Here is a 27,896-nt window from a genome sequence, read left to right as displayed (position 1 = left end):
GCGGGGTCTTGCTCTGTTGCTCTGTCACCCAGGTTGGAGTGTAGTGGTGTGATCACAGATCACTGCAGCCTTGACCTCTTGGGCTCAAGTGATCTTCCTGCCTCAGCCTCCCAAGTAGCTGGGACTACAGGCACACACCACCACATCCAGCTAATTTTTTTTTTTTTTTTTTTTGGTAGAGATGGCGTCTCATTTTGTTGCCCAGGCTAGTTTTGAATTCCTGGGCTCAAGCCATCCTCCTGCCTCAGCCTCCCAAAGTTCTGGGATTACAAATGTGAGCCACTGTGCCCAGCTTTTGATTTCAGACGTTATAATGCAGATCCTCTCCTTTACAACACTATTATTTGGTTATCTACTTATAATTACTGATTTCACATTGGTCTGTTTTCACTAGATTGTAAGCTCCATGGGGACAAGCCCTGTGCCAGCATGTCTCTGGTGTCGGCAGACAATACTCGAAATCTGTTGACAGACTGATTTTATTTAAAACTGGCCTTTTTTTAACATTGATTGATTGAATATTAAATGTATGTATTTTATTAATTTAAAATTAATTTTAAATACATTTTGTCTTTAGTGTCTAATTTCAAAATTTCTTGTATGAAGTTTCAGCTAAAAGTGTACTTTGTGTATTCTGTAGAGTAGCTTCATATTCAGAGTTTATGGACATTTATGATTTTATGTCCACTCCTTGTTTCTTATCTCCTGGAGTTCAGCCTTATGTGCTTCTCAAAGTGTATAAAAAATCAAAGACAGTGTCATGTCCCTTGAATTTAATTCTAACACCAAACCTCCAGGAGTCACAAAAAGTCCTTTTTTAAAAAAAACATGTGGTGAGAACAGACAACAACTTATCTTTCTGGGCATTCTTTAGCCAGAACAGAGGTTTTCTTTCGCTTAGTTTGGTGAGCATCACGAATCCTTTAAGGAGGGTGGCAGTGCTGACTTCTCCCCATTGAGAGTCAGCCTCATCCCCTCCTCAGCCTTGTGGATGGAGAAGGACAGGCAGTGATTATTTTCTCATGTTGAAAGATGTCCGCTTCTCCTTCTCTTTCAGTGAAAAGTTGCTTTTTTTATTCAATATGTACTGAACAGATTCTAGAGTTTCAGAAACAAAAGAAACAGAACCGACATTTATAGATCTCACTATAGAGGCATCACTAATTGGGGAAAGACAGACTAGATAATAGTCAGATGTGATATAGTATGTTTAAGCTATAGGATGGCAGGTGCATGAGTTTTGGTTGTATTATTCTTTATTTTTTGTATGACTTACGATATTCATGATAATTCAAAAATTTTGGAACAGTTCATCTCAATTTTCTTTTCTTTGTTTAAAAAGCAAACATAGGCCAGGTGTGGTGGTTCACGCCTGTAATCCCAGGACTTTGCGAGGCCAAGGTGGGTGGATCACTTGAGGTCAGGAGTTCGAGACCAGCCTTGCCAACATGGTGAAACCCCATTTCTACTAAAAATACAAAACCAGGCATGGTGATGGCACTAGTAGTCCCAGCTACTCAGGAGGCTGAGGCAGGAGAATTGCTTGAACCTAGGAGGTGGAGGTTGAAGTTAATGGAGATCCTGCCACTGCACAGCAGCCTGGGTGACAGAGTGATACTCCATCTCAAAAAAACAAATAAAACTTTTAAAAAAATGAAATAAAAATTAAGAGCAAACATTGAGCAAGAAAAGGTGCCAGCCTGCTGAGGTACCATCTCTGTCCTCGTAACTAAGCCAAAGGCAGGTGGATGAGAGAAGGGAACTGCACTTAGGCTGAAAGATTCATTATGTTGGTAGCAGAGGTGTTGTCTGGAACTTATGAATTGCATTTTCCTTTTAGCTTTTGCAGAAAGCAAGCTATTTTTTTCTCTTATTACAGCTACTATATTTTGAGTTATTCTCACCTTTGTTCCATTTTTTAAATGTGGGCCTGCAAAAGTATATCTAGTACTATAACAATATTTTTTTCCTCTAAATTTTTATGTTTTAATTGTTGTGGGTATGTAGTAGGTTTATATATTATTGGGAGTATAACAACACCTTAATAGGGAGAAACAACATTTGAGTGGAGGGAAAATATGTATACAATACACAGAGTGGGGTCACGTGATACCGTTCTAGGCATTTTGTCAGAGTTGGACCTAAAATTTGAATCTGAGCATGCTGGTATCTTCAAAAGGGGGAAATGTACAGCCACCAAATCCACAATTTCCAGATGATAAAAGCAAACTTGTTTGCTCAGGGCAAGTGGTGCTCAGGCTTGAGAGAAAGTTGTCTTCATAAAGAGAATACTATAAAACTTCCATTCGTGGGGCGGCCTTAGCACCTGCACAGTGGGAGCAGCCAGCCAGCCTCCCCAGCCAGCTCACTGAGAATGGGTGGGCCAGCCCAGTGGCGCCATGATCCTCCTACCATGTAACTCCCACAGTAACTAGCTGCTCTACATCAGCTGCTCTACAGCCAGGACCACGGCTGCCTTGCTTGTGGGATGGAAAACGGATTCTGAGTCTATAACACCAATCCATTAAAAGAAAAAGAGAAACAAAAATTTCTAGGAGGAAGAGTTGGTCATAATGAAATGTTATTTTGCTGCAACTATTTAGCTTTAGTTGTTGGTGGAAAAAAGCCAAAATACCTTCCCAACAAAGTGATGATCTGAGATGACTGAAAAAGGAGACTGTTAATGAAATAGAATTTGCTACAGAAATCAAGGCAGTTAAATTGCAGCAAGATAGAATTGTGGTTGTTTTGGACTCCATGATTAAGGTGTTCACACTCACACAGAACCCCCATCAGTTGTACATCTTTGAAACCTCCTGTAACCCTAAAGGCTGCTGTGTCCTCTGTCCTAATAGCAACAACTCTCTTCTGGCCTTGCCAGGCAGGCACACAGGCCATGTGCGGCTCATGGAGCAGGCCAGCACAGAGAGGCCACCTGTGGACATTCCCGCTCCCGAGGGCATCCTGAGCTGCATCACACTTAACCTGCAGGGAAAAGAATTGCAACCACACCCGAAAGGGGGATGCTTATAAGAATATTTGATACTTCATCAGGACATTTAATCCAGGAGCTACAAAGAGGATCTCAAGCAGCTAATGTTTTCTGCATTAGCTTCAATCAAGATGTGTCCTTCATTTGCATATCCAGTGACCACAGCACAGTATACATTTTTGCAGCTGAGGACCCAGAAAGGAATGAACAGTCCAACTTGGTATCAGCTAGTTTCCTTCCAAAATCCTTTAGTTCCAAAGGGGTTTCTCCAAGTTTCAGGTTCCCTTGGGCTCTCCATGCATTTGGGCCCTTGGAGCAGAGCCAAATGCAGTCACTGTGATTTGTGCAGACAGTGGCTACTACAAATTCCTATTCAACCCTAGAAGGGAATGCATCCCAGACATCTATGCACAGTTTCTAGAAATGATCTATGACAAGCTGTGATTCCTCAACCATGAGTGCAACAGCACCCAACACTCATTGTCCCTGAGACCCCTGGGGTTGGTGCCAGTGCCCCATGGGACTCTTGGATCAGGGGCTGGCGGGGCTGCCCAGTGACCTTGGTCTGAAACCATACATGGTTGTCTGCTTTCCTAAGAAGGACTTCCATGTTTGGTATTAAAGAGAGAATCCTCATCAAAGCACTGCAGACACTCAGTGGCTCTGACCAGACCATGCTGACTGCCTGGCTGTCCCCGTTAGTTCAGCTGGGACTGACAGGGCCTGCATATAAACCTGGGGACTGGGTTGAGAGGATGGACAAATTCAAGTTTGTTTTTGCAACAGACTCCGTTTTTACTGAGTCTACAGTGGGGAAATGGACAAGTGCGTAAATGTTAGTTCTTGCATTATAAGCAGATCACTTGAGGTCAGCAGTTTAAGACCAGCCTGGCCAACATGGTGAAACCCTGTTTCTACTAAAATACAAAAGTGAGCCAGGTGTGGTGGCGGGCACCTGTAATCCCAGCTACTAAGGAGGCTAATGCAGGAGAATCGCTTGAATCCGGGAGGCAGAGGTTGCAGTGAGCCGAGATCGTGCCACCCAGCCTGGGCAACAGAGTGAGACTCCGTCTCAAACAAACAAACAAACAAACAAACATAAAACAAATGTTGAAATGAAGAAATTAAATAAGTAATTAAAGGCATAAGAAAAGAACATGATGTTAGGCAAATTGAAAAAGTATCAAAGCTAACATGAAATAAAACATTAATGATTGAATTTTAACACTCAGGGACTGGGAGCTTCAGTTGAGACACATCTGAAGAGGGATCTGGAAAACAGATCTAAAGAGGACGTCCAGAAGGCATGGAGGAGACAAAGGAATGAAAAGCAGGAGACTCCACCAGGACTAACTGTTCAAATCAATCCCAGAGGGAGAAAATAGAGAAAACAGGGCAAAGATAACATTCGAATTTTTAAGAATTAAGGAAAATCATGAATTCTTAACTTTAGGAAACACAGTCCTGAGCACGATACATAAAAATAAATCCATGATAGGCACAGTGTAATGCAACCATAGAAACCCAAAACACAAAGATAGAATCTGAAGTCGCAGCCACAGGAAAGAGATAAATTCCTACAAAGCAACAATAGACCAGAAGACAGAACATTGACTCTGTCCAAAGTGCTGAGAGAAAAATCACAGTCCTTCTAGGGTTTTCTGCTCAGTGAAGCTAAGCTATCAATCAGACAAGAACAAGGGGAAAGTACATATTTTCTTTTCTTTTCTTTTCTTTTCTTTCTTTCTTCTTTCTTTCTTTCTTTCTTTCTTTCTTTCTTTCTTTCTTTCTTTCTTTCTCTCTCTCTCTCTCTCTTTCTTTCTCTCTCTCTCTCTCTCTCTTTCTGTCTGTCTGTCTGTCTGTCTTTTTTTGAAGGAGAGAGGTTCTCACTCTGTTACTCAGGCTGGAGTGCAGTGGTGTGATCTCAGCTCACTGCAACCTCCACCTCCAGGGTTCAAGCAATTCTTCCACCTCAGCCTCCCAAGTAGCTGGGTTTACAGGTGTGCACCAAGACTCCTGTATATTTTGGTAGAGATGGGGTTTCACCATGTTGGCCAGGCCAGTCTTGAACTCCTGACCTCAAGTGATCTGCCTGCCTCCGCCTCCCAAAGTGCTGGGATTACAGGCATGAACCACCGAACCCGGCCAAGACTCTCAAAAACTGAGATAGTTTACCCAAAATAGATCTTCTCTGAAAGAACTTCTAAAGTTTGTAATTCAGGGAGAAGAAAGTTGAACTTAGAATCAAGGACTGATAAGGAAAGAGAAATAATGAGTGAAGAAATAGATAAAAGAGTAATTGTAAAAATACAGAATGATAGTAACACTAATGACTAATTGAAGAGTAAAGAAAAAGAATCAAATTATCAAAAAGTAACGTTTTGTCATTGGTCATGCTAAAGAATTTTAAAGTTCTTAGAAGGAGGGTGAGAGTAATACAGCAGCAGTAACAATAACTACTATTAATTTAAAAGCCTACTCTATGCATGGCATGGTCTTAAGCCTTTTTAGGTAATTAGCTCATTCCCCAGAACAGCCCTGTGAGTTTGATATTATTATCATCACTATTTTACCCAAGGGGAAAACTGGCCCTCGGGAGGCCAAAAGTGACTTCCCAAGGGACACAGTGGGGTGTGGCTGAGTCGTGATTCAAACTGGCACAGTCAGGTTCTGAGCAGGTCTTCCTAACCATGGCAATGTTAAATTGATATTTGTTAAGAAGTGGGTCAGAATTTTATGAGAGGCATTAAAAGAACAGAAACAGAGTTTATAGTTTCTAAATCAATTGAGCAAAAATGGAATTAAAAATACTTGATCCTGTTGGGCATGGTGGCTCATGCCTGTAATCCCAGCACTTTGGGAGGCGGAGGCAGGCAGATCACTTGAGGTCAGGAGTTCAAGACTGGCCTGGCCAACATGGTGAAATGCCGTCTCTACTAAAAATACAAAATTAGTCGGCATGGTGGCACATGCCTGTAATCCCAGCTACTAGGGAGGCTGAGGCAGGAGATTCGCTTGAACCTGGGAGGTGGAGGTTGTGGTGAGCCGAGATTGTGCCATTGCACTCCAGCCTGGGCAACAAGAGCAAAACTCCATCTCAAAAAAAAAAAACAAAAAAACAAAACAAAAATTTGATCCTGTCAAAAGAAGACAGGAAGAGAAAAAATCATAGAAAAAGCACAATACATAAAAATAATCATATGGAAGATATAAATCCAAGTATATTAGTAATATCAACAAATGTAAGCAACTAATGGTATGTTTTGACCCCTCAAAGCATTATGGTTAAATTGAATATTAAAAAATCCATATGCTGCAGAAAGGAGACAAACCAAGGAAGCAAAAAAGATGAAAGTAAAAGAATGGAAAAAGATGTTCCAGGCAAATACGAATCAAAAGAAAGCTGGTATAGGTACATTAGAACTGATGATATTTTAATTATTACCTGTTTAATATTTGGCTTTAAGGCAAAAATCACGTTTAGGGATAAAGTCACCACATAATGATAAAGGGTTAAATTCTCCAGGAACACACAACAGTTTAAACCAATAGGAACATAATACTAGAGTCTTAAGACCCATGCAACAATGAAACCAAACATGACTGAATTATAAGAAGAAATTGAGAAATCCACAATTATGATGGGAAAGTTCTCCCCGTGAACAATAAATAAATCAGACAAAATTTAGTAAGGCCATGATACAGCTGAAGAACAAAGGAATCTTCATGTAGTGAATACACATAAATTCCTTAACCAAACAGTGAGTAAATACGTATTTTTACGTGGAATATTTGTGAAAATTGACCATGCGTTACCTAGACCTAGGGCAAATTTCAAAGAATAGGTATCATACAGACCACATTCTCTGACTACAACAAAATCAAATTATAAATCAAAAATAACAACTAGGATACATATATAAATTTTTTTTTTTTTTTTTTTTTTTTTTTTTTTTTTTTTTTGAGACGGAGTCTCGCTCTGTCGCCCAGGCTGGAGTGCAGTGGCCGGATCTCAGTTCACTGTAAGCTCCGCCTCCCGGGTTTGCGCCATTCTCCTGCCTCAGCCTCCCAAGTAGCTGGGACTACAGGCGCCCGCCACCTCGCCCGGCTAGTTTTTTGTATTTTTTTAGTAGAGACGGGGTTTCACTGTGTTAGCTAGGATGGTCTCGATCTCCTGACCTCATGATCTGCCCGTCTCGGCCTCCCAAAGTGCTGGGATTACAGGCTTGAGCCACCGCGCCCGGCCTATATATAAAATATTTTAAAAACACTTTTGAATAGCTCATAAGTGAAAGAAAATCCTAGAAGTTAGAAAACATTTAGGATATACCAATATTAAAATATCATACATAAAAATTTGCAAATTAAGCTAAAATAATACAAAGAACAAGTGTTATATCCTAAAATACTTATATAAGGAGAAACCTAAAAACTTCATCTTAAAAAGTTAGAGAAATTATAGCAAAATAAATTCTGGGAAAATGGAAGAAGAAACTAACAGAAAACAAATTAATGAAACATAGAACAAAAGGGCAGTAAACGTAATTTAAAATCCTAAAAAATACTACAAACCTCTGGCAAGAAAAAGCACAAACATTATTAGGACTAAAAAAGGAAACATACAACAAATTCAGCCTAAATTTTTAAAAATCGTAAGAAAGACTTCTAAATTTTCATGTTCTTCAAAACAAACTCTCAAGAGACATAAAGCAAAATGGGAAGAACATTCTAATCCAACTGGAAACTAAGGTTAAAAAAAAATAGGAAGAGCTAAGAAGAGAAATAAACAATTCTATAATCACAAGAGGGAAATTTGAATACATCTTTTTCAGTTATCGACAGAAACAGCCTTCAAAAAATTAGTAAAACTATAAAAGATTTGAGCAATGTGTTTAACAAATGTGGCTTAGTAAACATACACAGAATGCTGAAGTATGGTATTGTTGTTACCATTCTGATAAAAATGTTTAGTATATCCAAGTTGCTCTTGATGGATCACACATTGTTGCACTGCTAGCAGTTACACATGGCTCTATGTACAAATCTTCAATGGTTGGATCACACTTGAGGACAAAATAGGACTGAATGAAGTGGATAGCAAATGCTGACTTGCCCCTGACACCTCTTTCAATCTCTTGTCCATGTCCTTGGAATGTTGCTTAGCCCACACTAGCCCACAGAACTTCAATTCCTAGGTCCAGCTCCAGATGTGTGCCTGGCAGGCTGATAGAGAGTAATCAGGTGAACCTCCAAAAGAGCGAGTTCACTTAGGAGTACCACTGCACCAGAGGCTGGTCAGGGTTCTCTGAGGGATAGAGATATGTGGTATCTGGCTGGAACATATGGTGGTAGCTAGTGAGGGGCTCTCTCCTCAGCACCTGCTCCCTCTTAATGTCTTTGGATTTAATTTACTGCCGTTGTTGTTGTTTTACTAACTTTTGGAATGAATGCTTAATTAATTTATTCTCATTTTTCCTAATATATTCTTACAAGGCTATACATTTTCTTTTAAGTACTATTTTGGCTTGATCTCACAGATTTTGATACATAGTATTTTTGTTACCATTCTGATAAAAATGTTTTCTAATATTCCATTGTGATTTTGTTTTTATACACAGGTTATTTAAAAGTGTGTTTTTATTCATTTCCAAACATATGGGGTTTCTCTAGGTACTTTTTTGTTATTTCTAGTTTAGTGGCATTATAGTCAGAATACACACTTTGTATGATTTCAATTGTTGAAATTTGTTGAAACTTGCTTTATGGCCCTGTCCAAAAAAATGGTTCATGGTTTATGGTCATCATAAAAATGGTCAATTTTTTTTTTTTTTTTTTTTTTTTTTTGAGAAAGAGTCTCTCTTTGTCGCCCAGGCTGGAGTGTGGTGGCGCTATCTCCGCTCACTGCAAGCTCCACCTCCGGGTTCATGAAAAATGGTCAATTTTTAGAGATACTCTATGTGCTTGAAAAGAATGTGTATTGTGTAGATATCTTTGCTTTCTTCCTGATTTTAGGAATACGGCTTTCAATCTTTCACCATTTTGTATGATTTAGCTATAAGGTTTTTGTAGGTGCATTTTATGAGGTTGAGAAAGTTGCCTTCTTATTCCTAGGCTGCTGATAACTTTTATTATGGATGGATTTGAATTTTGTTAAATGGTTTTACTGTATCAATTGATATGATCATGTGATTTTTCTTCTGTGGTTATTATGGTGGACTGTATTGATTGGTTTCCAAATATTGAAATAGTCTTGCTAGTCCTGGATAAACTTCATTGATCTTGATATTTTATTTTTTTCATATATTCCTGTGTTTGATTGCTAATATTTTGTTGAGGATCTAAGCTCATGAGGGATACTGGTCTGTAATTTTCTTTTCTTGCACTGTCTTTGTCTGGTTGCTAAAATCTCTAAATACAATGTGTATTTGTCTTATTAGTATTTTACTTTCTGCCGTATCAGTTTTTGCTTCATGTGTTTTGGAGCTATGTTATTTGGTGCATTTACCCCTAAGATTGCTATGGCTTCTTGATGAACTTATTCCTTTATTGATGTGTAATATTCTTTGTCCTTAGAAATTTTCTTTGCTCTTCAGTCCAATTTAATATTCATATAGCCATTTCTGAGGATTATGAGCTCCTCTCACTTATGAACATAAATTCAGAAATTCTTTAAGAAGTAGCAAACTTACTTCAGTAATATCTGCAAAGATTATGTTGTATTAATTTCAAGGATGCCAAGGTTTAATTTTAGAAAACAAGAGATTAAAGGAGCAAATCAAATTGTCTCAGTAAATGAAGAGAACAATTTTGATAGAAATTCAACATTCACTTGTAATTAAACACATCTTTTAGCAAGTAGAAGAAATATTAGTGTAAATAATACTCACTGCTCTAACAAGCAAAGCAAAAATCTCCATGGCTTACTGGTGGTAGTGATGGAGGCAGTGAGCATGGTGGTACGATCTGTGGTGCGATGCCTGGCAGAGCCTATAGTGGTGTCTACCTTGGAGTAGCTATGCAATCTCCGAAGCTGATTCTTTGGCTCTCTGGGGAGTCTGCAAGCTACACAATGTCCTTTATTACACATATTTTCTGCTTAGTTTTGTGAGAATTAGTTTCTATTGTTTCCAACTAAGAATTCTGACTGATAGAAAATGTGGTGCCTGATGTGTAGCACATCAGTGAATAGTAAGGACCCAAATGTTTCAAATTGGAAGGTTGATAACCTTTATTATATTGTGGCAAAATATTTACCAAACTGCTGCCTGTCGTCTTTTGAGACATTGGCCATATGCCAACCATATGGCATATGTTAGAAGAAATACAGAAAAAAAATCACAGCACTGGGGCTCGTTTTTGCAGAGTTCGGCAAAGTTCTAATGAAGAGAAATAAACTCAGGCTCGGGCTAGGAGGGGACTACATCAAAATCATGGCCATCACATAATTAGTTAAGAACTCTTAAATAATTAAGGTACACCTTGGGGCTTCTAGAAAGTTTTAAATGTGTAGTACCATAAAAGCCCCATGTGCTCAATTCTTGTCAATCATTCCTCATTAGAATTGTTGTGTGAATTTTAATAAATAGAGTGGACAAAAATAAAAACCTTCCATTTATTTTTGAAAGATCTGTATTAGCAAAAGCACCACCAGTCTGGACTAAAGGGGACTGATTATTCAAGATATAAAAAAACTTCTAAGCTTCTGACTTCATATGAAAAGAAAGAAAAAAGATAAGGCTATTCAGCCACCAAAAAGTGCACATTCTCAAAAGTGCCCCTTTCAGAAGGGCACTTTAGAAGGACATAACCCAAGGAGTGTTATGGAGAAGAAAAGACCTTTCAGAGGATGGATCTAAGAGTCACCGAGAGCAATGAACTGATGCAGAAATATAAGCTTATTGTGGGAAAAGTAAAAATAGAGATGAGCAAAAAGAAATAACCTCTCATCCTACCACCCTATCAGAGACGCATTTAACCCTGAATGCTTTGGTGAATAGGATTCCAGACTTTCCCCTGTGCCACCAATAACTCGTGCCCTTCTGTGTAGCTTCTGTTAATGCTCCTGTGACTCTGTTCTTTGCATTGAGCCACATGTGGTGGCTCTCCAGGATTCTTGAAAACAACTCAGCCCTGGGCTTTCTGAGCAGCTTATTGGGAGTTTAGAACACCTTTTATCATCCCTTTGAGATCTTGGCTGGATGCCACCCTTGGCTCCTCTCTGGCTCACTACCCTCCTCTCCTGGCCTTCTTCACCAGCTCTGGTTAATGAAACTTGATGGATCATAGTGCCGAGCACTGTGCTTGGTGCTGGGGGCACAAAGATGCATTTTACATAGTCCCTGCTCTTAAGGAGCTGACCGAGGATCTAGTGGGTAGAACCAATGTATAAGCAGAAACCACTAAAATAATCTAGTCACTAATTTCAACATTGTTCCCATGAGGGAAGCATTTAAACATGATTTCACACACACAGTTTTGTCCCCAATTTAAGAAAAAACTTACAAATCCTGCTAAAACATGGCTTCAGCTAAGAAGTCTCAATGAATTTTTAATGTTTATTTAGCATTTAAAGCAGCAGATTTATGAGAAATCTATTCAAAATGTTGAATTTATGGTAGTTGTACCCTTTCTACATGTTTTGCTTATAGCTCAAATTAGCCTTTTTAAAAAACATAGTTGCTTAATGATGCTGAATTAATCATTCACTCAGCAATAATTAGTTTTTACCAGTGGAAGCACGATGATTTTTCTCATAAAACATGGAGGAAAACAACTCATTTAGTGACTTAGTGGCAGAGTAGTATGTTGGAATTTTGACTGCAGTAACTGAAGATGAGTAGGGTTATTGAGATCATAGTTTTTTGCACATTAAAATCTATTTCTTATTAAATTTATTAATACAAATAACACTTGTTTTCTACTTGTGAATGCATATAGAGCCATTCACTTTCATTTTATTTAATTCTCACAAAAACCCTAAGGGTGGCCAGGCGCGGTGGCTCATGCCTGTAATCATTGTAATCCCAGCACTTTGGGGGGCTGAGGCGGGCGGATCACGAGGTCTGGAGATCGAGACCATCCTGCCTAGCATGGTGAAACCTCGTCTCTACTAAAAATACAAAAAAAAAAAAAAAAAAAAAGAGTATCCAGGCGTGGTGGCAGGCGCCTGTAGTCCCAGCTACTCAGGAGGCTGAGGCGGGAGAATGGCATGAACCTGGGAGGCGGAGCTTGCAGTGAGCCGAGATCGCGCAGTGTCCAGCCTGGGTGACAGAGAGAGGAGACTCTGTCTCAAAAAAAAAAAAACAAAAAAAAAACCTAAGGGTAGGTATTTATATCTACATTTTTCAAATGAGGAAACTGAGGCTTAGAGGGATTAAAAGACCCAATCAAGATCAGAGGACTTATAGAGAGCAAGGAGAAGATTTGAACCTAGGTCTGCCTCTTCACCATTGTGATAAATTGCTGAATAATGGTCATTGTGAGCACCATTGTAAGCACTTCACAGGTATTAAATTACTTAATCCTCTTTAACAAGTTTATGAGAAATCTATGACTATTACCACCTCTATTTTAGAAATGAGGGAACAGAGGCACAGAGAGAGTAAGTCACTTGCCCTAGGTCCCTGAACTTGTAAGTAGTGGGGCCAGGTTTTGAACCCAGGCGTCTTAACTCAAGCATCCATTTTCTGCTCGTCTCACTCAAGGAAAGCCATTATTGTTTATTAAAGAAACTGCTTTTTGATACACATAAAATATTAAAAATATAAGCATTAGCAAGTGATTTGTTCATGAGCTGTGATGGCCACTGTGCACCTCCCATTGCACTGGATGGTGATTGTGAGAAAAGACAAGACCACAGTTTTTTTTATAAAGCAGCATCTCACTCTGTCACCCAGGCTGGAGTGCAGTGGTATGATCATAGCTCACTGTAACCTCACACTCCTGGCTCAAGTCATCCTCCCGCCCCAGCCTCCCAAAACACTGGGATTACAGGCTTAAGGCATGGGCATGGTCCCACAGTTCTTGTGTTCAGTGAGCTAGATGGCTCTTATCAGATGATCACAAGGACAATGGTGCTTTCGTGGAGGTTCAGGAGCCAGGTGCACATCTAGCAGGGAGCAGTCTGGCCTGCGAGATTGAAAGCGAAGTCCCACAGATGATCCCAGCAGTGCCATCTCCTTGGGATGACAGAAAGCTGTCCATGAGCTGGGTGCAGTGGCTCACGCCTGGAATCCCCACACTTTGGGAGGCCGAGGTGGGCAGATCACGAGGGCAGGAGATTGAGACCATCCTGGCCAACATGGTGAAACCCTGTCTCTACTAAAAATACAAAAAAATTAACTGGGCATGGTGGCAGGTACCTGTAATCCCATCTACTCAGGAGGCTGAGGCAGGAGAATCACTTGAACCCGGGAGGCAGAGGTTGCAGTAAGCTGAGATCACGCAACTGCACTCTAGCCTGGGTGACAAAACGAGACTCCATCTCAAAAAAAAATAAATAAATAAAAAAAAAAAAAAAAAAAAAAAAAAAAAAAAGGCTGTCCATGCAGAAGCTGCCATGTCCATTTCCACAAACAATGACCTCTGGCCCCCAGGACCTTCAGCAAGTGAAGAGAGGAAAAGGCATTTGGAGCATGTCACAACTTTTCAGCATGCCACAACTTTTCAGCTGTGATGAGAGACTCTAGGCACTGGAAGGCTGGCTCCAGTGAGTGGCATTTGTTCTTTGGAGTGACCCTCTGATCAGAAGAAGCCATCTAGACCAACTGTGTCCCATCCTTCTCAGCTCTCCTTTATCCGGGAGGGAGGGGTAAGATGCTGAGGACAGCACAGGCTACAGGGATCCAGCGGATCCAGAGATCCACTGCTAGGGCTGAACGCTGGCTAGCACTTGAAGAGGGTGCTGATACAAAGAGCCATCCAAGGACCCTGGAAGCAGCAGAAACCTTCACTGGGCAGGAAGTGTTCCCAGCACCTTGGATCTCCAAGAAAGGCTGAGGCTCTTCTTGTCAAGGGAAGAGTTCGGGACGCTCTTGGTAGCAGAAGGAAAGCTAGGATCCATCCACCTGGCAGCCTGTCTTTCCTTTTTGTTTTTAGTCTTTTTCTTATTCTCCTCTTTGTGCAGACAGAATTAACTTCTGCATAACACCTTGCAAATCTCCAAATAAACATCATGGAAAACATCATACCATATGAGCAAGTCTTACTAAGTCTCATCCAAAAAGTGAGGAAAACCACAGGATCTATCTTAAAAAATCGAGATCAAATGAGCCAGTTTGTATTTTAGCTCAGTGCCGCAAAATAATTATGCCTGAGTAATCCAAGTCTACCACCTGCTGGCAGCATTAGGTAAGTGCAGAATTTGTTTCTTCAAGAGGTTAAAAACTGCAAATTGGGATAGCAAATTCTGAAGAGAAGGATGGCCAACATGATCACGCCTCTGACCCTCTGCCTGGCTTACTGAACGGACCAGATTTGAGATGATTTTCAGTATTGATGTTGGTGTCCTTTAAAAGTTGGTTTCTGAATTATTTCTTGATCAGGTTACTTAAACCTACTTTACATTGACCATTCTTTCGGGGTTCCCTATTTTTCTTAGAATTCTTTAAGGACGCTGCTTTGAATTGGTGATTTCATTAGGTAGAGTCTCTCTCTCTCTCTCTCTCTCTGAGTGGGTGTGTGACTGTATGTACAAATATATAAATATATGTACATATAGAAAACCTTTTTAATATGTATAGAGATGTATATATACACACACATATACAGAGTATTTTAATGTATCTGTGTAGAGTGTGTGTGTGCATTGAGAGAGCTTTAATATATAGTACCCACTCTCAGCAGCAGATCTAGGTTTTGTGAGCCTAAAATTTATGCAATTTAAAGTCAACTTTAAGGAAAAGAATACAAAATCAGGCCGGGTGCGGTGGCTCATACCTGTAATCCCAGAACTTTAGGAGGCTGAGGCAGGAGCATCACTTGAGGCCAGGAGTTTGAGACCAGCCTGGGCAATATAGTGAGACTTCATTTCTATAAAATATTAAAAATTATCTGAGTGTGGCCACATGCACCTGTGGTTTCAGCTACTCTGGAGGCTGAGGTGAGAGGACTGCTTGAGCCAGGGAGGTGGAGGTTGCAGTGAGCCAGCCTGAGTGACACAGCAAGACGCAGTCTCAAAAAAAAAAAAAAAAAAAAAAAAAAAAAAACCCTGCAAAACAAAAAACAAACCAAAAACCAGTAAAAACCCAACCTCAAACAGAAACAAACAAACAATATAAAACCACAAATTAAAAATTAGATACAAAAAGATTGACTTGCATGAGAAGAGAAGCGGCTTTGGAAGAAGCCTGCACAGTAACAGACCTGAGCTGAAACCTTGTTACCTTTGTAACAAATCTCCCTCTGCCTGGTTTCTCACTGCCTCCTTTCCTTGTCCGTCTAAGTGCCGCCCAACCTCTCCAGGGTTACTTTTATTGTGCTTTTTGCAGTTTACAGAGTGAAGCACTTTTTGTTAACTTTCTAAAGGGTCCCATGAAGACCTGTCCTGGTCTTTTCTCTTCAACTTATGGGTGCAAACAAATTGTTTTGACATCACTCTGAGACACTACTTGCTGCAGTCAGGACAGAGTCCTCCATTGAGACCTGGGGATTTCCTTTCCACCTGGGTGCTGAAGCTGTTGCAGGAAGCATGTCTGGTTATCAAAAATTATTATCCTCAGCTGGGCACGGTGGCTTACAGCACTTTGGAAGGCCAAGGTGGGTGGTTCACCTGAGGTCGGGAGTTCGAGACCAGCCTGAGCCACATGGTGAAACCCTGTCTCTACTAAAAATACAAAAATTAGCTGGGCATGGTGGTGGGTGCCTGTAATCACAGCAACTTGGGAGGCTGAGGCAGGAGAATTGCTTGAACCTGGGAGGCGGAGGTTGCGGTGAGCTGAGATCGTGCCACTGCACTCCAGCCTGGGTGACAAAAGCAAAACTCCTCAAAGAAAAAAATATATATTATTCTCCTATTTCCTCCTGGGGCACAGCAAATATTATGTCATGTTTATCCACAGTTTGGTAAAATATTTTTGTTTCTAAATAGATAACTAGCTAAAACTTTTTAGCCAGAAAAGGTGATGTTACCTTACAAAAAATAATTGAAAATTGGACACCCAAAACCCTTCTACCCCCACACAATTGCTTTCCAGTGGCTAAAGTCAATGTACACTATTTGTATTCTATTTTACTCTAAAGATTTTGTGTATTTCAACATGGTCCTTCCTAAGTACATTTAAATAATGCATGGTTGTATTCATGTATTATAAGTAATAAAACTATACCCCATATTGATAGACATATACATTTCTAGTTTTTTATTTTATAATTAATACTACAATAAACCTTGTTTTTGAACATGGCTATTTATTTACTTATTCATATTTTTTTTGCTCTTGCTAAATGATTTTCTAAGATTATGAATGGAATTCCAGGATAATATTTATGAAAATATTGCCAGGTACAGTCATAGTATTTTCCAGTAGAAATGTGCAATATAAAGTGTGCAGTATTTCACTAGCATGCAGATCCACGTGTTCAGGTTCGCTGGAGTCAGGCTTTCAAGTGTATCATAAGGAACATACACTCCAGCTCTTCCCTGGTGTAGCCCATTGTGTTTATGGCACCTTCGTAGGACCAAGGAGGCAGCATGTACAGTCTCTAGAGAAAATGAACCAGAGTGGCTTCAGGATTTAGAGAAGGTAGAAGTGTGCCTGACAACAAGAATGCGGGGAGAGTAACAGGAACTGAGGAGTGAACAGAGTGACCCTGCTTCTTTCCCCGCCTAGTTCTAGGTAGGCTGGAAGGCTGAAAGATGCAGGCCCACTCCCAGCACCAATGGGGTCCAGGACAAAAGTTCAAATGCATACCCATATGTCATGTGTCTAAATATTTCACATTCATAAATTAAACATAAGAAATATTAAGTAAAATATGTGCCAGCCTCCTACTCTGACAAAATCCTTGGCACTCCGCATAGGAGCACAGTGACATGTGAAGAGCTGGTCCAGCTCCTGGTTGCCAGCCATAGCCTACAGCCATTTTCTTCCCACCCCTGAGCCATGAAACCCAGATGTGTAGACACTAAAAACTATACATTCAAACTCTGTCCATACTCTCCCCTGCAATCAGCTGCCATTTAGCCCCTTTTCAGGCTTAGGGGTGCATCCCTACAGATGCTCTGGAGAAGACACACACAGGCATAAAGGGAACATGTTCAGAGCCATGTGGGCAGGGAATTCTGAGGTCCTGGTGCCTGGAGAATAGTCTAGGGAGCAGCTTGAGGTGGGCATAACATCTTGGTCCTGTGGAATTGCCCTATAGGGAAGGATGGCAGGAGCAGGGCCAGGGTGAGGCCCTCTAAAGCATGGAGCCCAAGGCAGGGACCTCTCTTGTTCTGGGCTAAGGGCAGTGTTGTTAATTTTTTTTTGGAGAAAGTAAACTACCCCAGAGGAAAGACCTAAAGATAGTCAAGAAATGAGCCATCTGTTCACTAGTTTGGTCTGCAAAGAAGTCCACCAGGCAAAGTGCCTTTATTATACCTGAGAGTTTCCAATCAGCTTTCTTTCTTTTCATTTCTTTTTCTTTTTTTTTCTTCTTTTTTCTTTTTCTTTCTTTCTTTCTTTTTCTTTCTTTTTTTTTTTTTTTTTTTTTGAGACAGAGTCTCAGTCTGTTGCCCAGGCTGGAGTGCAGTGGTGCAATCCTGGCTCACTGCAACCTCTGCCTCCCAGGTTCAATCAATTTTCCTGCCTCAGCCTCCCAAGTAGCTGGGATTACAGGCACCTGTCACCACACCCAGCTAATTTTTGTAGTTTTAGTAGAGACAGGGTTTCACCATGTTGGTCAGGCTGGCCTCAAACTCCTGACCTCAAGTGATCTGCCTGCTTCATCCTCCCAAAGTGCTGGGATTACAGACGTGGGCCACATTGCCCAGCCTCCCAATTGGCTTTCAATATGATGAACAGCCAAGGATCATGCCATTTGAGGAAAATGTCTACTATAAAAGAAAAAAAAGAAAAAGAAGAAAGGAAGAACCCAAAGTGCACAGAAACAGAAACAGTGCAGCAAAAACAAGAAAACATCAAAGAAAATGTAGTTAATAATATCAGGGAAATCCTGGAAATAACAATATATTTTAAAAAAAGAAAAAGAACAAGACAGAGTTCTTGAAAAGTAAAAACATGAATGCTGCAATACAATATTCAGTAGAAGAAAAGGAAATACAGTTTAGGAAATCTCCCAAAAAGTAGAAGAAAATAATCAGAGAGACTAACAGCACAGAAAAGTTGAGAAAATGAGAGAATCTGCTTAGTGGTCCAACATCTGAATAATAGGAGTTCTAGGAAGAGCAAGCAGAGAACACTGTGGAGAAGAAATGATCGAAAACAAGATATAAGAACATTTCTACATCAAAGGGCAGGATCTCTGGATTAAATAATATCCATACAATGACAACAGGATGAATGAAAAAGAACCCACACCAGGGCACCTCATCATCATGGAATTTCAGTATATTGAGAATAATGAGAAGGTTCAAAAAGCTTCCAAAGGGAGAGGAAAAAAAGGTTACCTATACAATGTGAGTTACCTATACAGTTGCCTCTTGATATTCATGGTTGTTTGGTTCCAGGACCTCCCTTGGATACCAAAATCCATGGGTGCTCAAGTCCTTCACATAAAATGGTGTAGGTGTAGTATTTGATATAACCTATGCACATCCTCCTGCATACTTTAAACCATCTGTAGATTACTTACAATATCTACTACCATGTAAATACTATGTAAATAGCTGTTGTGTTGTTTAGGAAATAATGACAAGGAAAAAAAAGTCTGTACATGTTTAGTATAGATGCGAGCATCTGTTCTGTTTTTGAATATTTCCAATCTGCATTGGTTGAATCCATGGATGCAGAGCCTACAGATACAGAGGACCAGCTTATAACACAGCATAAATAGTCTCAATAGCAACAAGAAAAATTAGAAGACAATGAAGTAATGCCTCAAAATTCTGAGTAAAAATCATTCTAACTTAGAATTATATAGCATGTGTTATATTGTTGCAGAGATGACTACAACATTTCTTCATATCTGGGTACTTGCACCTCTTTGCAATGTGATTTCACTTCTTCCATCAGGGAGTGAAATCTATTTCCCCACTTCTTGAATCTAAGCTGGCTTTGACTTACTTCAACCAAAAAAAGTAGTAAAGTTGATACAGCATAATTTCTAAGCCCAGGGTTCAAGAGATCTTGCAGCTTCCACTCTTGATCTCTTAGAAGGCTATCCTAAGTCTACTAGTATGAAGAAGCCAGATCTAACCTATTAGATGAGAAACTCAAGGAGGAGAGATGAATCATTCTAACTGGTTCATTCTAACCCCATCTAGACCAACCAGCTGATAGCCAGCATACATTACCAGGCATGGAAGGAGGCTATTTTAGTTCCATCTGCCCCAGTCAAGTTTCTGGATGACTGCAACTACATGGGTGATCCCAGCTAAAACCAGCTCAAATTGCTGACCTACAGAATCAACAGAAAATAAAATGGTTGTTATTTTAAGCTACTACATTTTGGGGTGGTTTCCTATACAAAAAAGACTAAATAAAACAGAAATTGGTGCCTGGAAGTACAGTGCTACCATAACAAACCCCTAAATTGTATGACATTGGTTTTAGAACTGGGCAAGGGGCAGAGGCTGGGAAAGTGGTGAGGAAACCATTATTTGAATCTGCATGCAGATGAGGACTTTATCCTCAGATACAACTGCTCTGATGCAGAGACCTGTTACCTAAAAAGACAAAGTGTATGGCCCTTTCACACTCAATATACAATGGTGAAATTGGGACAGAATAACTTCAAGAGGCACTCACATTTAAAAATAGACTGGGGTCAGGTGTGGTGGCTTACATATGTAATTATAGCACTTTGGGAGGCTGAGGCGGGTGGATTGTTTGAGCCCAGGAGTTCGAGACCAGCCTGGCCAACATGGTGAAATCCTGTCTCTACTAAAAATACAAAATTTAGATAGATGTAGTGGTGTGTGCCTGTAATCCCAACGACTTGGGAGGCTGAGGCATGAGAATCTACAGGGGGCGAAGGTTGCTGTGAGCCAAGATCGTGCCACTGCACTCCAGCCTGGGTGACAGAGTGAGACCCCATCTCAATAATAATAATAATAATAATAATAATAATAATAATAATATAATACAAATAAAATAGATTGGAAGACACACAGCAGTCATTGATTCATAGCAATGCTGAATTCTAGCCAGACATATGTTGCCAGTTTCTCCTACTCTAGGAGACTATGGCCCAGTTCCGCTTATATAGTTTCCAAGTTTTTGGTTCTCCAGGATCCTTAGTTCCCATGCTCTGATAGAACCTTCCTTTTCCAAAAGAAATGGATGCGTGGTTGCAGCTGAGAAACTTTCTTACCTTAGCTTTAAAAAAAAAATTAATTTTAGTTTTATTTCATTATGAATTCAGGTACAGTTTTGTTATATGGGTATATTGCGTAATGCTGGGGTTTGGGATTCTAGTGAAACCATCATCCGAATAGTGAATACAGTATTGAGACGGTATTCAGTAAACATAACAGGTAGTTTTTCAACCTTGCTTCCTTCCTCTTCCCCTTTTAGAGTCCCCAGTACCTATTATTTCCATCTTTATATCATGAGTGCCCATTATTTAGCTCTCACTTATAAGTGAGAATATGTGGTATTTGATTTTCTTTTTCTGGGTTATTTCACTTAGGATAATGGCCTCCAGCTCAATCCAAGTTGCTGCAAAGGACATGTTTTCATTCTTCTTTATGTTTGTCTGCTTCTTATCCATTTCAGGTTGGAGTTCCAGAAGTTTCTTTTTATTTTGAACAATCTCAGTCCCTTTTAGCCTAAGCCGATAGTGCTTTCATAAATACAACTATCTGAAAAATGTTGTGGATTTTCTATGAATCTTATTAGGGTTTACTCCACGTGCCAAACACTATACCCGTAATTCTTCCTCCTCTGGGCCTGTCATGCTGCTGTGGAACACCACCCTTAAGATTCTTAGAAGCCCTTTTGTATAAATGAGAAGATCTGCTAGGTACTACCTTAAATCTCTCTGAGACTGTAACAAAGTGTCTTACAACTGAATTGTAACTTTTTCTTTTTTTCCATAGCTATCTGGTCTTGCTCTGTCTCCCAGGCTGGAGTGCAGTGGTATGATCATAGCCCACTATAATCTTGAACTGTTGGGCTCAAGCAATCCTCCTGCCTCAAAAATGTGGTTGAATTCCCCACACTGGGAATTCCCCACACTGGGAATTACAGGTGTGAGCCACTGCATCCAGCCTACAACCACATTTTTAAACTGATCTTTACCAAGGTTATTTCTTACTTTGAAGGTCTTTTTCTAACTGGACAAACTGGGGATGAGAAATTGTTTATTTTATAACTCAGCAAATTTTAACTACTCTGCTTGCAAACAGAATTCATTGTAATATGCAGCTACAAGTACCCAACAGATACTTCCAACATACTGTCTAAAGATCTCCTTAGCCAAGTTTATAAGCTCATTAGATACATTTCCTTTCTTCCAAATTACTCTAGGCAATTGTCTTGTTAATTGTTTAATTGCTGCATAACTCAGGTATCCATTTTTTCCAGTCTTCAGTAGCAATTTCTTTACCAGGTTTTCTAGGCCAGACCTGGCCTCTTCACATGGTAGTCTCAGGCCAGCATTCCAAGAAGGTGAAAGGAGATGCTGTAATGTCTCTTGAGGCCTAGTTTCAGAAGTCACACAATGTCACTTCCACCATATTCTATTGGTCAAAGCAAGTCACAAAGCCTCCCCAACTCAAGGAGTGGAGAGATAGACTTCACTTTGTGACAGGAGAAGTGGCAAAGTCATATTGGAAAATAGTGGGAATACAAGGGATGGGAGGAATTATTGTAGCCCTCTTTTGTCAGCCAAACTACCACACCAAGGCAAGTGCTAGGACAATGAATTAAGATTGTTTGAGACATAAAATTTTTCAAAATTTTATCTGTTCTCAGAAAGTTACTGGAGTATGTACTTACAAAAAATGGGAGTGTAAACTAAGAAAGAATAAGATAAGTGAGCTGGGAACCGGGGCACCTGCACAAGAGAAAAGTCAAGAAAATATCCAGAAGGACAGGGCTGAGGGAGCCACATTTCAAATTGGAGTAGGAGGATGGAATAGAACTGAAAGCTTGTTTGACAATATTGAGAGAGGCATTTGTAGGACTGTTGCAGGATATGAGATGATTTAGCCAGCTGTTCAAGAAAAAAATCAAATGAAAAAAATTGAGGCAAACATTAACTTGAGGAAAAACAAAAAGTTGTACAAGAAAGGGCATGTAATCATGTACACAACTTGGCACAGATATGAACAATATTAACATCATAAATTTTAAAATCACTGAATAAGAATTTGACTAAAATTGTGACAAATCAATATTGGAAAAGGAAATGGACTATAAAGAAGCTGAAATCCTCAGGTAGTGTGATAGAAGATCAGTGCATTATCTAAAATTGATAGGTCAAAGTATAGCAGTGTACTCATATTATTTAGAAACAAGTGGCTCTGGAAAGTGTGTATGTTAATGGGGGGTATCGTAAACTGGAATCAGATGTCTGTTTCTGATATCTTGTTATAACTTTTTATTACTCTTAGCCTTTTAAATTAAGATAAATCATTACATTACTAAAAAGAAATAATTTAAAAAGTAGTCTGAGAAAAAATTGGCTGTTAGAGGAAAAAATTATTAGTAATTAGTAAATTTTTGCCAAGGCAAAAATCCTTAAAAAATTAAGGATAGTCTATATAATTGAAAAGTCATTTTAGGTGCCAATCCTTGAAGTTTTCAGATTAAAATTCAGTAAGGCAAATTCCAATCCTGAAAGTCTTAGAGTTAGTGGAGTAGGCATATACAAGCATAAGTTTACAATGTAACATGAAAAGTGCTACAGTAAGAGCATATATAATTTGAGACCACAGAAGGAAGACAGACAATCCTTGTTTGGGGTAGAGTTGGAGATGGCTCTCCAGAAGAGTTGACATTAGAAATGAGATTTGAAAGATTAGTGGGTTCAGCTGACTAGATGGGAAAGCACATTCTAGGTTGAGATGCTCACCATGAAAAAGCTCAGCATGTCTGGGAAAGAGTAATAAGTTTGGCATGACTTGAAAGCAGGCCGTGAAGCTGGGAATGACCAACCGTACGCCTGGAGTGGTGGACTGAGGTAGGTCTTAGAGGGCTTTGTGAGTTGTGCTAAAGGGTTTGGAATGTAAGGATTTTACCCTGTGGTGTGACATGTCAAACACACATCGTAGAATGATCACTAGCTCTGGGGAAGCCAGTGGAAGACCAAAAGCAGAATGCAAGTCTGGGGAAGTCATCAGAAGACTAGCATAGCAAGTGAGGGCTAGAAGCTGGCAGTGAGCCGAGACCGCACCACTGCACTCCAGCCTGGGTGACAGAGCGAGACTCCCTCTCATAAAAAAATTTTAAAAAAAGGCCGGGCGCTGTGGCTCAAGCATGTAATCCCAGCACTTTGGGAGGCTGAGACAGGCGGATTACGAGGTCAGGAGATCGAGACCATCCTGGCTAACACGGTGAAACCCCATCTCTACTAAAAAATACAAAAAACTAGCCAGGTGAGGTGGCGGGCGCCCAGCTACTCAGGAGGTTGAGGCAGGAGAATGGCGTAAACCGGTGACGTGGAGCTTGCAGTGAGCTGAGATCCGGCCATTGCATTCCAGCCTGGGTGACAGAGCGAGACTCCGTCTCAAAAAAAAAAAAAAAAAAAAAAAAAAGAAAGTGAGGGCTAGAGAGAAGGGAAGAATTGAGAAATATTTTAGAGGCTGATTCAGTAACAAGTCATAGTGACCAATTGCAAGACGCAGGAGTCAAAAATGAAAATGACTTTGATGTTCACACATTCATTAGACATTTATTGTGTGTCTTCTCTGTGGTAGGCATAGAGCTGAATATGGCATGGTTGTTGTCCCAGAGGAGCTTTTTATTTAGTGACAACACAGAATAAATTAACAGTAACCATAGCTGTGGTGTTCTATGCTCCAAGGGCTTGGAGAGCATTGGAATCAGCAGACAGGCAGGTAAAGCAGTCTGGCAGACGACAACCTTGCAGAAGAGGTTCTGGATGGGCAACCAGGTTGGGGTGTTGGGTTGAATGTGTAATTGAGTATGATGTGATAACTAGGATAGGGATGTTGAGTTGCCCAGTGAAAATCAGAGCCTAGAAGTGAGGAGAGGGACTCCTCCGTGAGTATAGAGTTGGATGCTATATGCATGCAGGTTGAGGAGGGTTGAAGCCAGGAAAATCTAGAAGAAATGTGAACAGGACCAAGAGGAGGATGAAGCCCAGAAAGACTTGAGAAGAAGCTGTCAGTGGGTAGAGCTATTGAGCTGAGGGGATAAGAGTCTGAGAAAAGAATCATCCATGGTGCCATGGTGACAGATGCTGCCAAGAAAGTGGGTAGCAGGGCTAAGTGTCCTCCAGGTAAGAAAATTAGGCTGGCATTGATGATCTTAGAATGGCAGGAAGGGGTTGCCCTCCAGATGTCATGGGGTATGGAGAAAAGGTGATGAGGATGCTGAAAAATGAATATGCTCTCTCTCAGAAATTGGTTAGGAAGTGATGATGAGATAAGCCAGGGAGCTAGAGTGAGAAGTGGGCTTCATAAAGATGCAGCTTTTAAGATGGAAAACACTTGAGCATTTATTCTCATTGGATTGAGTACATAACTTATGGGGCCCAGTGCACAACAAAAATGCCGGGTCTCCTTAAAAAAATATTTTAAAAATTCAAGACAACAACAGCTAAACGTTAAACCAATTTGGGACCCTTTAAAGTGTAGGGCCCTGTGTGGCTTCATGAGTCGCACATCAGGAAGCAGGCCCTACTTCTCAGGGTAAGGAGCCAGGGGAGGAAGGTGGAAGTGGGTGGATCACTGATAGAACCCCGGGCAAGAGCAAGTGGGATGAGAGGGACCTGGGGTCCAGGTGGGGGCAGAGCCTTGAATGGGAGGAAAAGTAGGACTTTGGTCACCTTCTGAGAAGTGGGAGATGGAAGATGGAAAGGAGATGGAAAATAAGATGAAAGATGAAGAGGAGAGGGTGCTGGAAGTCATTCTGGAGACATTATTTTCCTTATTGACTAATTTCTGGGTGGAGGAAAGTGGCAGAAGCTTGCAGCAGCATCAGTGGAGTAAGAGGCTGAGAGGCTTTGGGGAGGAAGTGGGGCACTGAGTGGTCCCACTAGCAGCAGGCACTTGGTAGATGGGGCAGGAGCAAGCCAGGTACCCAAAGGACAGGTGGGACTGAAAGAAGGGTGTGGAGAGGAGGCCCCTGAGACGATGGGCTGGGATCCTGGTTGGGAAAGTGATAAGAAATGGGGTGGCCAGGACTGGAGGGCTCTTTCAGTGTGGAGGGAGGTGGACATGAAGATGGAAGTGCAGGAGGCCCATCTCGGAGGGGAAGAATTTGTGCGTTTAGTATTCTGGCCGTGAGGAGATGGCGGAAGTTGGTGTAGGTCCAGTCTAGAGCAGGGGTTCCTAACCCCGCGGCCGCAGGCCGGTACTGGTCCGTGGCCTGTTGGAACCGGGCCACACAGCAGGAGGTGAGCGGCGGGTGAGCGAGCATTACCGCTGAGCTCCGCCTCCTGTCAGATCAGCCGAGGCATTAGATTCTCATGGGAGCGACAGCCCTATTGTGAACTGCGCATGCGAGGGATCTAGGTAGCGCGCATGTGTGAGAATCTAATTCTTGATGATCTGAGGTGGAACAGTTTCATTCTGAAACCATCTGCCCTCCCTCCCCCCAACGCTCCCCACCCCCCCGCCACTGTCCATGGAAAAATCGTCTTTCACAAAACCGGTCCCTGGTGCCAAAAAGATTGGGGACGGTTAGTCTAGAGGATTCATTCAAAGAGTTAAATAACAAAGCAAGTAGAGCTAGAAGTTCGTCTGGAAGGAGCAGAAGCGTCGTGGAATTATTATTTTAAGACCAGGCATAAGTGTGCATGTGTGGCAGGGAAAGAGATCATGGAGAGGGACAGGTTAAAGATGTGGGTGAGGCTGCTAAGTAGGGATAAGGGTCTCTTTTCCCTTGAAACCAGAGGAAAGGGAGAGAGACGCGTTATAGAGTCGCCTTGGAAAGACTCGGATGTTAAGAGAGACTGAGTGTTTTGAGGGCGATCTATATGAGTAGGGAGGAACCAGGAACTTGGCCTTGGTCTAGGAATGGGGAGAACCGTGAATTTTTCTTGGAAACGAAGGGGGTCGCCCGTGAGCGGCGAGGAGAGCGGTGGGAGGCAATGCCGAGTCTCGCCGCTCCCGCCTGGCAGGGGCGGGCAGGACGCAAACCTTCCCTCCCAGTCCCTCGGTTACCAGGGCATCCCCGGCTCTCCGCAATTCGGGGACCTTGCCAGAAGGGCTCCCACCTCCCCAAGCCCCCGCGGCCCCACAAGGTCCAGTTAGGGCTTTTGAAGGCCTGACTGGGGAGAGGCCGTGGTGATGCAGAGGTTTAACCAGCACCCGCCGGGCGCCCCGGGGGCCAGGCCTGGCGCTGGAGTACCGCAGCGAAACCTCGCAGCCCCCACGCCTCTAGTCTTTAGGCTTGTGCCTAAAAGCGGCCTGGGTTCCCTGGCGCACCCTCCTCTTTCTTAGCTTCTTTCTTTTCCTAAGGGAAACCTCCCCGTACCCTTAGGTGGGGCTCCTGGTTGCTGCCACCACCCGCCTTGCTGCTGGAGCCGGCTCCCTGTTCTCCTGGTGCCCTGCCGGGATATTCCAAATCTGGGCAGCAGGAGCCGGCCGCCGCCGCCTTCATCTGGAAAGGCTTAAGCCCTCTCCCGGTGGGGTAGAAGTCAGAAGGCCGCCTGTCTCCCCGTCCCCCAACCCGCCACCTCGCTCCTCCAGGCTCCGAGGGGGGTGCAGCTCGGCCCGGGGCCGCGCGGCGCACGTGCATTCGAGTCCGGCCGCCGGGCCTCCCAGCCCCGCCGCCGCCGCCGGCCTTTGGCGCAGGGCTGCGGATGCCGAGCAAGCCGTCTCTCTTGCACTTTCCCGGCGGCGGTCCCGTCGGTCGGGGCAGACAGGCCGGGGTTAGAGGACCCGGAGGAGGGGAGGAGCCGGAGGAAGAGGAGAAGGAGGGGGCCCGTCGGCCCCGCCCCCGCCCCGCCCCCAGCGGCCGGAGCCCGGGCTGCAGCCCGGCGCGCCGGAGCCTGCGAGCCCGCGAGCCAGCGAGCGGCGGCTGCGGCCTCCCCTGCGCGCAGCTACCCGAGCGTCCCGGCCCGCGGCCCCGCTAACCCCGGGGCCCGCGCCCCCGCGGCAGGGATGCATCATGGCCACGCTGGCTTGCCGGGTGCAGTTCTTGGACGACACGGACCCTTTCAACAGCACCAACTTCCCCGAGCCCAGCCGGCCGCCGCTGTTCACGTTCCGCGAGGACCTCGCGCTCGGCACCCAGCTGGCGGGGGTCCATCGACTGCTGCGGGCGCCGCACAAGGTACTGCCCGGCGAGGTGGGCTGGGCCCCCTGGACGCAGCCCGGTGCTGCGGTGCGCGCCGCGGTGGGGGCGCCGAGGCCCCGGGCTTCGCGGGCCCCCTGGGCTGGGCTGGGCTGGGCGCGGCCCCAGGGGACCATCGCTCGAGGGCAAATCCCCCTCCCCGTTGGACAGAGGGGCTCAGGGCACCCGCCGGTTGGCGCAGGACCCTCCGGGGCGGGCGGGAAGGAACGGCCAGAGCCGGGGGCGGGCGTGGCAGAGCAGGTGCCGTACCGGCCCGAGGCGGGATGGAGAAAGCTTCCCGGAGCCGCGCCGTTAGCTCGGCCGGGTGGGCG

The 27,896-nt window shown here is 42.7% G+C and overlaps 1 protein-coding gene and 1 pseudogene across 4 annotated transcripts in view; both read left to right on the top strand.

Annotated features, from left to right (window-relative positions):
* FHOD3 (formin homology 2 domain containing 3) overlaps positions 1-27,896 on the top strand; it is a 519,848-nt gene that overhangs the window by 1,231 nt on the left and 490,721 nt on the right. For 2 of the 4 annotated variants that reach the window (XM_073006354.1, XM_073006353.1), the window contains exon 1: positions 27,276-27,564. The exons of 1 other annotated variant lie outside the window; for it this stretch is intronic. In XM_073006354.1, coding sequence (XP_072862455.1) covers positions 27,400-27,564 — 165 coding nt within the window. In that variant the 5' untranslated portion in view covers positions 27,276-27,399. Of the gene's footprint in view, positions 1-27,275; positions 27,565-27,896 lie in introns of those variants that run through there. One more of the 4 variants, XM_073006356.1, reaches the window with a different exon arrangement.
* On the top strand, positions 42-5,833 carry LOC103222527 (WD repeat domain phosphoinositide-interacting protein 3 pseudogene; annotated as a pseudogene).

The sequence above is a fragment of the Chlorocebus sabaeus genome, chromosome 18, assembly GCF_047675955.1.
Source record: "Chlorocebus sabaeus isolate Y175 chromosome 18, mChlSab1.0.hap1, whole genome shotgun sequence".
In the NCBI taxonomy this organism is placed as follows: domain Eukaryota; kingdom Metazoa; phylum Chordata; class Mammalia; order Primates; family Cercopithecidae; genus Chlorocebus; species Chlorocebus sabaeus.
Note: the sequence above shows the minus strand (reverse complement) of the source record. Positions and strands in the feature narration are given on the sequence as shown.